Source organism: Geotrypetes seraphini, chromosome 2 (genome assembly GCF_902459505.1).
Source record: "Geotrypetes seraphini chromosome 2, aGeoSer1.1, whole genome shotgun sequence".
Lineage (NCBI taxonomy): Eukaryota > Metazoa > Chordata > Amphibia > Gymnophiona > Dermophiidae > Geotrypetes > Geotrypetes seraphini.
Window position 1 is genome coordinate 292033695 of NC_047085.1, and position 13290 is coordinate 292046984.

The window sequence follows — 13290 nt, forward strand, 5'->3', positions numbered from 1 at the left end:
CCCTATTAGTAGCTATAGTCCCAGATGCTGGCACTACATAGTGATTCATGGGGCCTCCCACAGAGGGAGTTGAACTCAAAAGTTTTATCTTTCTTTTCCCCGTCATAAAATGGGGAACTTGTAAGAGTTAGGAAAAAAGAGGTAAAATTTTTTTTCTCACCCTCCTTTTGGCTCACCATGGCTCGTTGTGGCTTCCAAGGGCTTCCACACCCTTTGGCCACACACGCAGTCACGGCGTCCTTTTAAATCATCTCTGGAAGACCCTAGTGACATCGCCGATCTTGACATTGCCGATCTGTCCAACACACTACCAACAGGAAATCCCGCACCCAGAAGGAGCGCTACAGAACAGAGGCACCGTGAAACACTTGGAGGCACTCTGGGGGGGGGAGGCGGCAGTTTGAGGTGCCAGTGCCTGTTCATATGGGAGGGCCGTCATTGAGAGAGGGGGGCTTATTTTTTCTTTTTTCTAATGGGGCAGATATTTTTGTGCATCAGGAAACCATTTAAGAGCATCAATCACTCTACTGGTTTACATGGCTTTTTAATATTAATGAGCTTATTTGCATGTTCGGATTGGGGAATGAGAGATTGTGCAGAAAACCACACGGTGAGCCGTATTCTGCATCGGGTCGGCAAATGCAATTGTTGCTAAAGCTGTCAAAACAGGTTTAGCGATGATCGCTGACTTTAGTGCATCTGGGCCTAAGTTAGATGGTGTGTTCTAACATTACCTGGCACAACATACACAATTTTGTGGTCAGATGAGACATATACAGTAGGTAAGATACATTGTTTATATATATATATTTGATATGGTACCAGAAATGTTAACATACTTGTCTCCTTTACTCTTTGAAATTCCAACCAGTTTTTCAATGCCTCCTGCATCCCGCAAAGCCTTGGCATTCTCCATGTTTTTAGTTATGACTTCATGCAGAGTACAGCAAATGGCAGTGACGGTGTCATCAGACATGGCCTTGCTTGCTGAGTTGTTGCTATTGTTCCCTCCTGGAAGACGGTGGACCAGGTCTCGCATGGCATATTTGCCTTTTTTATTTATGCAAGGAAGGTAGGGAAAGCATAACAGAATGGCAAAGAAGAATGGTGGTGATGTGAGAAGGGTAAAAAGAAAAATAAACCTGTGTTAGCATAATGTCCAATCACTCAAAACATTTCATTTTTGCTCTTTTAATATCATTTCAGAGTTCATTGATGTTCAGCCGTTATTGCAGTTAAGTGGATAGCAACTTCTTTCTGCCCCCAGGTGTATAAGACAACTCAGTCAAGGCAATCAAAAAAGTCTGGTCATTGTGTACTGATGGATAACAGCATGAGTGTTGTTCATTACAAAGCACGTGCATACTCAACAGAAAATACTCTTCAACGCACCCAGGAAAGAAAATGGTTTGACAATAAGTCAGCAGCTAGTATGAATTCTTAGTCAACATCTGTGGAAAACTGCAGAAAACTTATTTGAACCATACAAAACTATGCAAGGGCACAGACTTAAATTAAATTTCATCTCATCCATATGATTTGGTGACATGCTCCCAAGCAAGAGAGACAGTTTCAATTCTGGGCTGCAACACCTGCTTCTTTGCACTGTCTGGAGCTAGGGACTCTGCAGAGAATGAGGATGATATTCACCAGCATTTAGGCAGTCAGTGACAGCATCAATTATACAATTGTGAGTTTTATTTGTTAGATATCTCCAGTGGTTCTACATATAAATTTAGCTATTTCATACATAGAATGGTCAAACTGATCTATACAGAAAAGGAAAATGGCTTGGGCCCTGGTGAGAGTGGTGGAAAGGTTATACATTCAGTGACAAAATTCAGTCGGAACATACATAAGCACATCATAGGTAGAAACTGGAATTGGGTACAGCTCAGGCCACATTTTAGAACAGGATCTGCTGATGTAGAGACTGTTCTAAAATACATGACAGAATAAACATGTAGCTGCTGGCAGGGACGAATATCTAAACTCCCCTTTTACAAAGCTGTGCTACTGAGCAGCGCGAGCTAAATGCTGAGCCGCCCATTCTATTTCTATGGGTGGCTCAGCATTTAGCTTGTGCTGCTCAGCAGCGTAGCTTTGTAAAAGGGGGGGGGGGGGGGATAAGATACACAAGGATAGTTTTTTAGGGGAAAAAATTGCACATAGAAAGTAATGGTACCTAGACTTGCATGTGGCCACACCCATATGTGTAGGTTGTAAAAATATTAACCTACATGTGTAAGCTTTATGGCTAACCTAAATATTTAAAGTTAAGCATGGTTTGTTTGTTTTTTAAAATCTTTTTTCATTTTCGAACTTACAATATGTGTCAATATGTCAAACAAATTAACAATAAGTATATCACTTAATAATCATCAATAGTACAAATGATATTCTCTTATCTCCCACCCCTTCCTATTATATAATCAATACCTCGTACAATATGTAATCATAAAATTACCCCCTCTCATAATTGAACCTATAAATTTAAAGGAAAAGATGTCATCTAATCAGTACAATATTTTGTTAATGGCTCCCACACATCTTGAAATTTCCTAAAACATCCTCACTGTATTGCAATAAATCTTTCCATTTTATAAATATGACATAAGGAATTCCACCAGAAATTATAATTTAATCTACTCCAGTTTTTCCAATTACAGTGGTACCTTGGATTACGAGCATAATCCGTTCCAGGAGCATGCTCGTAATCCAAAATGCTCGTATATCAAAGCAAGTTTCCCCATAGGAAGTAAGGGAAACTTGCTTTGATATGTTCCCACCCCCCCCCCTCGAGGCCAGCAGCGCTGCTCCCCCCCCCACAAGAACCGGCATTGCTCCCTCTGAAGGCCCCCCCGTGAACCGGCACCCTCCCCCCCGCGATCCGGCACCCCCCCTCTGCCGCCATCGGGCCCCCCCCGCCGCCATCGGGCACCCCCCCGCCGCGACCTGAGGTCCCCCCAACCCACCCGAACCCTCTTCTTACTTTTCTGTAGCCTCCGCAGCGGTACCGGCATCAGCATGTCCTGTGCATGCCGGTGCCTGAAGATCTGCTTCCTGTGCTGGGCCTGAGAGTTCACGTTCGACGTGAGAGTTCACGTTCGACGTGAACTCTCAGGGCCAGCACAGGAAGCAGATCTTCAGGCACCGGCATGCACAGGACATGCTGATGCCGGTACCGCTACGGAGGCTACAGAAAAGTAAGAAGAGGGTTCGGGTGGGTTGGGGGGACCTCAGGTCGCGGCGGGGGGGGTGCCCGATGGCGGCGTGGGGGGGTGCCGGATCGCGGGGGGGGGGAGGGTGCCAGTTCGCCGGGGGGGCGCTCGCAAATCAAAGCGCGCTCGGTTTCCGAGGCGCCGATTTTGCGAATGTTTTGCTCGTCTTGCAAAACACTCGCAAACCAGTGCACTCGTAAACCGAGGTACCACTGTATACGTAATTTGTTGAATGACAACCCCAGTCATTATAACTAATAATTTGTTATTATTTGAAGAGATCTGACTTTTTGCTCTCATTGCCATACCAAACAGCACAGTATCATATGATAATGCCACTGGATTGTCTAGCAAACAATTAATTTGGTCCCAAATTGATTTCCAAAAAGTCACAATAAATGGACAATAGAAAAATAATAAATGATCTAAAGTCCCTGCTTTGAGATGACGGTGCCAACTTCAGCATGGTTTTTTTTAAAGCTGGCACTTATATAGTTAACAGCAAAAAAACATGAAGGGCTTCTAAGACAGAGATAGCAGAAATTTATTATGAGACCCAACATATGCTGTGTTTTGGTATGAATTGGTTTTGTTGAAAAGAATATATTAAACTGGGAAAACAGGCAACAAGAAGACCTTGAAAGGTTGGTCAATGTAAAGACCCCCTCGTGATATTCCCAATTAGTTTATCTTGTTATATAAAGCTGTGCATAGCCGACCCTCAGAAATGCCACCAGCCATTCAAATACATTTTATAGTGGTTGGATTTAAACATTACATCCTCACCGGGTCAATGTTGTGAATGTAAAACTTTTTATAAATAACTTTTTATAAATATAAAGCTAATACTTAGCTTAGCTTAGGTGGTCCATTCTAAGGGATCCTGTCACCTATTATTTTTAGGGGGACCCTTGATACAGCACAGACTGTGCAAAACATGTCGGGTCATGTTCCCAGGGTTTATCTGGCACAGGATAAATACACTGAACCTTAGTACTTTTTACTATTATCTAATAAATTATTTATTTAAGCATATTATTTAAATAAAAACACTTACAAATGAATGAATTAGCCAGTGATGATTGCACCACGTAATTTCTTCCCACAGTAATAAGATACTACAGCGGTGGAGTGGTGGGGCTGAGGCTTTTTCATTTATCTACTCATGAGTTTGGAAGGTTAAGACTCTGATCCAGTATACACTTTTTATAAAAGTTTTAATACACATGTAACATGATTTTTGTTCCTGAACAGTAAGTGTAATTTCCTAAATGCTCATGCCTATAAAGTACAGAAAATGTCTGCTATTTACATAAATCTTTGCTTTTGTGAACAGGATGGTAAAATTTTGCAATTTGCAACACTGAATTTTCATCTTTTCATACTTATATACTGTGAACCCCCCCCCAAAAAAAAAATGTTTTTCATATTTTCCACAGAACTCGGCTGATTCTTATGAAATTTAGTATATCGTGTCCTGAATGAAGTTGATGCAAAATGTTGTAAATATTTCCCATGGCACCACAACACTACCTTGTGAAAATGAATTGTTGCTATGGGATACACGCAGAAGCAGTCAACAGTTTGTAAACAGTCTCTGTATCAAAATGGTTTTCACTGCAGAAGACCAAATTCTGATGAAGAACTTGGTACTACTAAAAGGTTACAGCAGATGACGATTGTTGAAAAGAGTTCTCACAGAAGGGCTGGAACAAAAATGGCCTTGATGTGCACTGTAGATCATAAGCAGTGGACGACCGCGCTCAATTTGAACACAAGAGCACATTGACGTTATATGCCAAATAGCAAGACAAGCAGGAATAAGCAAGACCACTCTGAAATTAAGTCTCTTAAAAAGCATTGTGCCCAACAGTTAACTTTACACAACAAAGACACACACCTGAAATGGTGCAAGCAGCTTCAGACCAGTGTAAACCAGATGAAAAGAGATTTACAGTAGCTCTACCGTTTAACATACAGAATGATCGCCTGTACGTGCCTTTAACAACACTGAAGTGTGAAGTTAATGCCAAATGCCTGCTGTGGACCTGCCAGACCTTCAGCCAATCAGTCATGGTCTCAGTCGCAATCTCAAAATTCAGATTCACAGATCTGTTCTTCATCGATCCTGGGGTTAAAATCAATGGTGCTTACTATCGGGACACAGAAGCTGTTGCCAGTGATCTATCCCATGCAGTGAGACTATTTTATCTTCCAGCATTACATCGGGCAAAGGACACCATAGAACTGCTACATCAGGAGACCCCAGACTTCGTTAATCCAGACCTTTGGCCTGCACATTCACCAGACCTAAACCCAGTTGACTACTGGATCTGGGGGCTGATACAGGAACGCGTCTACCAGACAGCGATATCTGACATCGAAGACTTTAAATGACATCTCATCTCTGTTTGGGCTGAGCTGAAGCAGAACATCATTGACATGTCTATAGATCAGTGGTGGCCAAGGTTGAGAGCGTGCCTTCGTGCAAAGGGAGCGCACTTCGAATATCTGCTTAACTGAAACACTACTTTTTGACTTTACATTTTTCTGCAAGATACACCATAAAACATTTTGTTGTGTTTTTATTTAGTTCATGATTCATTTTCACAAGGTAGTGTTGTGGTGCGGTAGGAAATATTTACAACATTTTATATCAACTTCATTCAGGACATGACACACTAAGGGCTCCTTTTACTAAGCTGCGATAGCATTTTTTAGCGTGTGCAGAATTTTAGCACACGGTAAACCCACGCTACGCAGCTAGAACTAACACCAGCTCAATGCTGGCGTTAGCACCTAGCGCGCACGGCAATTCTGCGCATGCTAAAACTGCTATCGCAGCTTAGTAAAAGGAGCCCTAAATTTCATAAGAATTGGATGAGTTCTGTGGAAGATACAACAAAATCTATTTTAGTGTGGGGGTTTTTTCGTTTCACAGTGTAGTCATAAAAAGCAACATATGAATCATAACATGTATTTATATTGAGGTTATACAAGAATGGTCTAATGTCTAGCAACTAAAATACAATGCGAAGAAGTACAGAGTGATGCATTTGGGGGGTAGAAATCCAAGGGAACCGTATGTGCTGGGAGGTGAGAAGCTGATAAGCATTGACGGAGAGACAGACCTTGGGGTGATTGTGTCTGAGGATCTAAAGGCATCTAAACAGTGTGATAAGGTGATGGCTGTAGCCAGAAGGATGCTAGGCTGTATATAAAGAGGAATAGCCTGCAAAAGGGAGGTGTCAATGCTCCTATATAGGTCATTGGTGAGGCCACACTTGGTGTATTATGTTCAGTTTTGGAGGCCATATCTGGTGAAGGATATAAAAAGACTTGAAGTGGTCCAGAGGAAGGCGACAAAAATGGTAAGGGGTTTGAACCAAAATAAGTATGAGAAAAGACTGGAAGACCTAAATATGTATACTCTGGATGAGAGACAGAGGAGATATGATACAGACATTTAAATACTTGAAAGGTATTAATATAGAACCAAATCTATTCCAGAGAAGAGAAAATGGTAAAACTAGAGGGCATAATTTGAGGTTGCAGAGAGGAAGACTCAGGAGCAATGTTAAGAAATTATTTTTCATGGAGAGGGTGGTAGATGCCTGGAATGCCCTCCTGAGGGAAGTGGTGGAGAGGAAAACATTGATGGAATTCAAAAAAGTGCGGGTTAAACATAGAGGAACTCTAATTAGAAAACGAAGGATGTAAATTAAAGAGCTAAGGCCGGTACTGGACAGACTTGCATGGTCTTGTGTCCCATATCTGGTGATTTGGTGTAGGATGGGCTGGGGAGGGCATCAATGGGAACTCCACTAACTTGGAACATGATGATGTTACTGGCCAGACTTTAGGGTAGATATCCTGCAAACAGGATGGTTGGCTAGGTTAGAGTGAGCTTGGATGGCAACTTCAGCATTTGGAACCGAATCAGCCCCCATATGTAGTCTCCCATCCTGATTTCATTATATTTTCCTTGGTAGCGAATTTCGAAGTCCAATATATTCTGGTGGAAGCACTCACCTTGCTCCTCTGAGTATGTTCCCATGTTCTCCCTGAATGTCTCAAGATGAGACTCAAAGGCATGGACTTTGAGAGACATCCTACAGCCTATTTTACTGCAATTTTTCAGCAGATTCTCAATCAACTCCATGTAGTTTTCAGCCTTGTGATTGCCAAGCCCACCTTCTCCTTTGTAGTTAAATTCCTTGAACTCCATGATCTTCTTTATCTGTAGTCCAATGAAGACACCAGCTTTAACCTTTGCCTCACACAGAGGGAAGATGTCTTGAAGGTACTTGTCTATCTAGAACTCTGACAAATTGTTTACCGTATTTTCGCGGATATAACGCGCACCTGTGTAAAACGCGCACAGGGGTATAGCGCGCAGAAATCACGATATGTACCAAAACTTTTCTATACCGCGCTCAGGCATATAACGCGCATGATGCCCGACGCTCCTTTCGCCCGCCCTGACTTTCCGTGCGCTGTCCCGACTCTCCGTTCACCCCCCCTGACTTCCGTGCACTGCCCTGACTTTCCGTGCGCTGTCCTGACTCTCCGTTCACCCCCCCTGACTTTCCGTGCACTGTCCCCCCTTGAAGTCCTGTCCCCCCTTGAAGGTCTGTCCCCATCCTGAAAGCCTGATGCCCCCCCCCGACGTCCGATACATCCCCCCCCCGGCAGGACCACTCGCACCCTCACCCCGAAGGACCGCCGACTCCCCAACAATATCGGGCCAGGAGGGAGCCCAAACCCTCCTGGCCACGGCGACCCCCTAACCCCACCCCGCACTACATTACGGGCAGGAGGGATCCCAGGCCCTCCTGCCCTCGACGCAAACCCCCTCCCCCCAACGACCGCCCCCCCCCCAAGAACCTCCGCCCGTCCCCCAGCCGACCCGCGACCCCCCTGGCCGACCCCCACGACACCCCCACCCGCCTTCCCCGTACCTTTGTGTAGTTGGGCCAGAAGGGAGCCCAAACCCTCCTGGCCACGGCGACCCCCTAACCCCACCCCGCACTATATTACGGGCAGGAGGGATCCCAGGCCCTCCTGCCCTCGACGCAAACCCCCTCCCCCCCCAACGACCGCCCCCCCCAAGAACCTCCGCCCGTCCCCCAGCCGACCCGCGACCCCCCTGGCCGACCCCCACGACCCCCCCACCCCCCTTCCCCGTACCTTTGGAAGTTGGCCGGACAGACGGGAGCCAAACCCGCCTGTCCGGCAGGCAGCCAACGAAGGAATGAGGCCGGATTGGCCCATCCGTCCTAAAGCTCCGCCTACTGGTGGGGCCTAAGGCGCGTGGGCCAATCAGAATAGGCCCTGGAGCCTTAGGTCCCACCTGGGGGCGCGGCCTGAGGCACATGGGCCAAACCCGACCATGTGCCTCAGGCCGCGCCCCCAGGTGGGACCTAAGGCTCCAGGGCCTATTCTGATTGGCCCACGCGCCTTAGGCCCCACCAGTAGGCGGAGCTTTAGGACGGATGGGCCAATCCGGCCTCATTCCTTCGTTGGCTGCCTGCCGGACAGGCGGGTTTGGCTCCCGTCTGTCCGGCCAACTTCCAAAGGTACGGGGAAGGGGGGTGGGGGGGTCGTGGGGGTCGGCCAGGGGGGTCGCAGGTCGGCTGGGGGGGCGGTCGGAGGTTCTTGGGGGGGGGGCGGTCGTTGGAGGGAGGGGGGTTTGCGTCGAGGGCAGGAGGGCCTGGGATCCCTCCTGCCCGTAATGTAGTGCGGGGTGGGGTTAGGGGGTCGCCGTGGCCAGGAGGGTTTGGGCTCCCTTCTGGCCCAACTACACAAAGGTACGGGGAAGGCGGGTGGGGGTGTCGTGGGGGTCGGCCAGGGGGGTCGCGGGTCGGCTGGGGGACGGGCGGAGGTTCTTGGGGGGGGCGGTCGTTGGGGGGAGGGGGTTTGCGTCGAGGGCAGGAGGGCCTGGGATCCCTCCTGCCCGTAATGTAGTGCGGGGTGGGGGTAGGGGGTCGCCGTGGCCAGGAGGGTTTGGGCTCCCTCCTGGCCCGATATTGTCGGGAAGTCGGCGGTCCTTCGGGGGGGGGGGGATGTATCGGACGTCGGGGAGTCGGCCGGGCAAGAGGGCTTGGGCTCCCTCTTGCTCCGATCGTGGATGCGGGTGCGGGTGGGAGCGCGTGCGAGCGGTCGTTCGGGGTGGGGGTGCGAGCGGTCCTGCTGGGGGGGTGAATCGGGCGTCGGGCGGGGTGGGAACTATGTTTAAAAACTTTTCTATACCGCGCTCAGGCATATAACGCGCGAGGGGTATGCGCGGTAGGTAAAATCGCGTATAACGCGCGCGTTATATCCGCGAAAATACGGTAATTAGTCCCAATTTGATATGCAGTGGTGACATCAGCAACTTCTGGGGGAGGGGGGTCCACCAATGGTTCCCATTTGATGTTGCTTCTCCCCACAGGTAACTCGGTCCGCTGAGGCCAGTCCACCCTTTGATAGTGTGCCTTTATAACCCTGCTGTCCCAAAGGCAGAGAAAGCAAGGAAATTTGATAAAATCACCTTGGAGACCGTATTTGGCAAAGGACATAAGAAGACTTGAAGTAGTCCAGAGAAAGGCCACAAAAATGGAAGGAGGTTTTCATCAAAAGATGTACGAGGAGAGACTAGAAGCCCTGAATATGTATACCCTAGAGAAGTGGTTCTCAACCCTGTCCTAGGGGACCCCCCAGCCAGTCGGGTTTTCAAGATATCCCTAATGAATATGCATGAGAGAGATTTGCATATAATGGAAGTGACAGGTATGCAAATCTCTCTCATGCATATTCATTAGGGATATCTTGAAATCCCGACTGGCTGGGGGGTCCCCTAGGACAGGGTTGAGAACCACTGCCCTAGAGGAAAGAAGGGATAGGGGAGATAATAATAATAATAATAATAATAATAATAATTTATTTTCTTGTATACCGCCCAACCAGTAGTTCTGGGCGGTTCACAACAGGAGAATACTGAGACATTTCAGCACATGGTACAGTTTCATAGAACACACTATCTACGTACTATCTAAAATTATATAATAAAATTATAGTTCACCCTTTTTCCCTTATGTATCACTAATTAATTGTGTACATAGATTGTATGTTTACCTGTCTAAATTGTTTTACTTTGTCCCCCAAACATTTTTATTGTTACACGCATTGAAAATATTTGACATTGCATTTATATCAAACTTTTAATAAACTTGAATAAAAGTAATACAATTGTTAAAAACATTCAAGTACAATATTAAAAATTATTAAAAATTAAAACATACCATGACAATAAGAATAGAAACAAAAGACCTCATTTAAATATATCAAAATTAATATTCTTATTTGTCAAATAAATAGGTTTTTAATGATTTCCTAAATGTGAAATAAGAATTAGATTTTACAATCATTGGACTTCATCATTGGAGTTCATCTTCCCATCTTGATACTTCAAGGTCCTGTCCTGATTCAGATGTTCAAATACTTGACAGGCATTAACATAGAACAAAATATTTTCCAGAGAAAGGTAAATGGTAAAACCAGAGGGCATAATTTGAGGTTGAGGGGTAGTAGACTCAAAAGTAATGTTAGGAAATTCTTTATAGAGAGGGTGGTTGATGCCTAGAATATGCTCCCGAAGGAGGTGGTTGAGAGGAAAATGGTGACAGAGTTAAAAAAAAGCATGGGATGAAAACAGAGGGTCTCTAATTAGAAAATAATGGGTATATATTGAAGAACTAAGGTCAGAACTGGGCAGACTTGCATGGTCTGTGTCCCGTATATGGCCATTCATTTGAGGATGGGCTGAGGAAAACTTTGACGGCTGGGATGGTTTAGATGAGCTCTTTGATGGAGACTCCAGTAGATGGAACCTAAGCACAGTACCAGGCAGAGTTCTAGGTTTCTGGCCCAAAAATATCTAAGAAAAAGAACAATTTAAATTAAATCATTAATTTATAGAGTGTATGGTTGGACAGTTTGAATGGACCATTTGGGTCTTTATCTGCCATCATTTACTATGTTACTATTAGGAATGCCACCATTTTGAAGTCTCCAATGACCTCCCAGCCATACTCATCATACTTCAAGGTGCCTAGTAAGGTCTTGATGCTGTTGTAATTCTCTTTGAGGTGCAGTGAGTGAGCCAATGGAAAAGACAAGTACTTTGTTCCTATTATGGAGCAGCATGACTGAATGAGCTGTCAATGAAGAGATGCCACACTTTCAGATTACAGGCAATTCCAATGGCCTTAAACAAGCTGGCCATATTGTGTTTTGTGCATCTAGCCCCCTGTGATTTTCAATCCGGTCCTCAGATCTGCCAGGCTAGCCAGTTTTCAAGATATTCACAAAGAATATGCGAGAAATAGTTCTGAATAAAATGGAGACAACACAGGCAAATCTCTCTCCTATTTATTCATTGTGGATAACCTGAAAATTTGACTGGTTAGGTATGTCTGGAGGACTGGGTTGAGAATCCCTACTTTAATCTGTGGCCTTTCTGTCAAGACATATGTAGATACCCTTGATTTTTTTTTATTTTTATAAGTATTCATGAGATGATGTACATTTAGTGGTGTCAATTCAAATAAAGTGAAAGTTAAGAGATGTCTTCAGTCACCATACATAAGACTTCAAGGTCAGTTTTGCAACTTTCATGAACACTGGATAGAAGTCAAATTTAAAAATGAAAGAAGCAGTGAGGCAGAAAATTTGTTTAAGCTCCCATAAACAAAAATACCTATCAAAGAGGTAATGTTTATTGGCCTGTATCTGCATTTCAAGCAACTACAAACGACATTTTGCTTGTTTCAAATAGAAAAAAGTAGCAAAGTATAAATGTAATCTACATAATATTTATACAAATCTCAAATTACATAACAAATTATCAATCAACAAATTCTTATTTACCCTGTTATTGCAAAAGGAAGGAAAGACCTCAAAGGTCTGGAGCTAAATCTGAAACAGATTGCTCACAATGGACCACATTTTCTTTCACTGGTCAAAAAACCTCCTACATTCTTCAGTATTTTTATCTACTTTTTAATTGCAACATTTCCTCATTTTTCATCATGTTTTGTAAACTATTTTATGGTTCAAAAATATGTTTAAACAAATATGATGAAAATTGAGGAAATGTTGCAATTAAAAAGTAGATAAAAATTGTTATGAGTAATGTAGGAGATTTTTTGACCAATGAAAGAAAATGTGATCCATTGTGAGCAGTCTGGTTTTAGATTTAGCTCTGAATCTAAGGTAAGAATTAATTGTGTGATAATTTAGAACATAAGAACTGCCATCTCCGGATCAGTCCGGCGATCCGCATACGCAGAGGCCCAGCCAGGTGTACACCTGGCTTAATTTTGGTTACCCATATCCCTCTATGCCTCTCGTAAGTAGATGTGCATCTGGTTTGCTTTTAAATCCTAGAACGGTGGATTCCACAATAACCTCCTCTGGGACAGCATTCCAGGTGTCCACCACTCGTTGTGTCAATTTGTTATATAATTTGAGATTTGTATAAATATTAATTAGAAGATTTCTTTTATACTTTGCTACTTTTTTCTGGATGCATAAGCATAATATGTAACGAGGTACTCCATGGAGGGGCATAATCATAAGAAACGTCTAAGTCCATTTTGGGCCTAAGTCGCAAATCGCCCAAAGTCAGACATTGGAAAAGGTCCATTTTCAAAAAATACGTCCTATATATATATATTTTTCTGAAAATTGTCTAACTGTATGTCCAGCTGTCTGATCGTTTAGACTGCTAAGTCATCCATCTTTATACCCCATTTTCGTCCAAAAATTTGTCCAAGTCAAAAACGGTTAGAAAAAGACCTTTTAGACATGGGCGGGGTCAGCAAAGTGATGGACTGGACACCTAAACATTGCACCAGAGTAGTGGGGTACCTTATAGGGCACTGCTGTGAACTTTACAAAAAGGGTGCCACATACACATCTCACCACATCAACCTTATAGGTCATGGTGAGCCCCCCCAAACACCCCCCAGAACTGACTAGATCCATCTGTCTACAACCCCAATAGCCCTTATGGCTGCAGGTGCCA

General features: G+C 44.5%; 1 protein-coding gene across 6 annotated transcripts in view; it reads right to left on the reverse strand.

Annotated features, from left to right (window-relative positions):
* The window catches only part of CTNND2 (catenin delta 2), a 1866736-nt gene that overhangs the window by 242766 nt on the left and 1610680 nt on the right, over positions 1-13290 (reverse strand). For all 6 annotated transcript variants that reach the window (XM_033929835.1, XM_033929832.1, XM_033929833.1 and 3 more), the window contains one exon: positions 840-1050. In XM_033929835.1, the coding sequence (XP_033785726.1) occupies positions 840-1050 (211 nt within the window). The remainder of the gene's footprint in view (positions 1-839; positions 1051-13290) is intronic.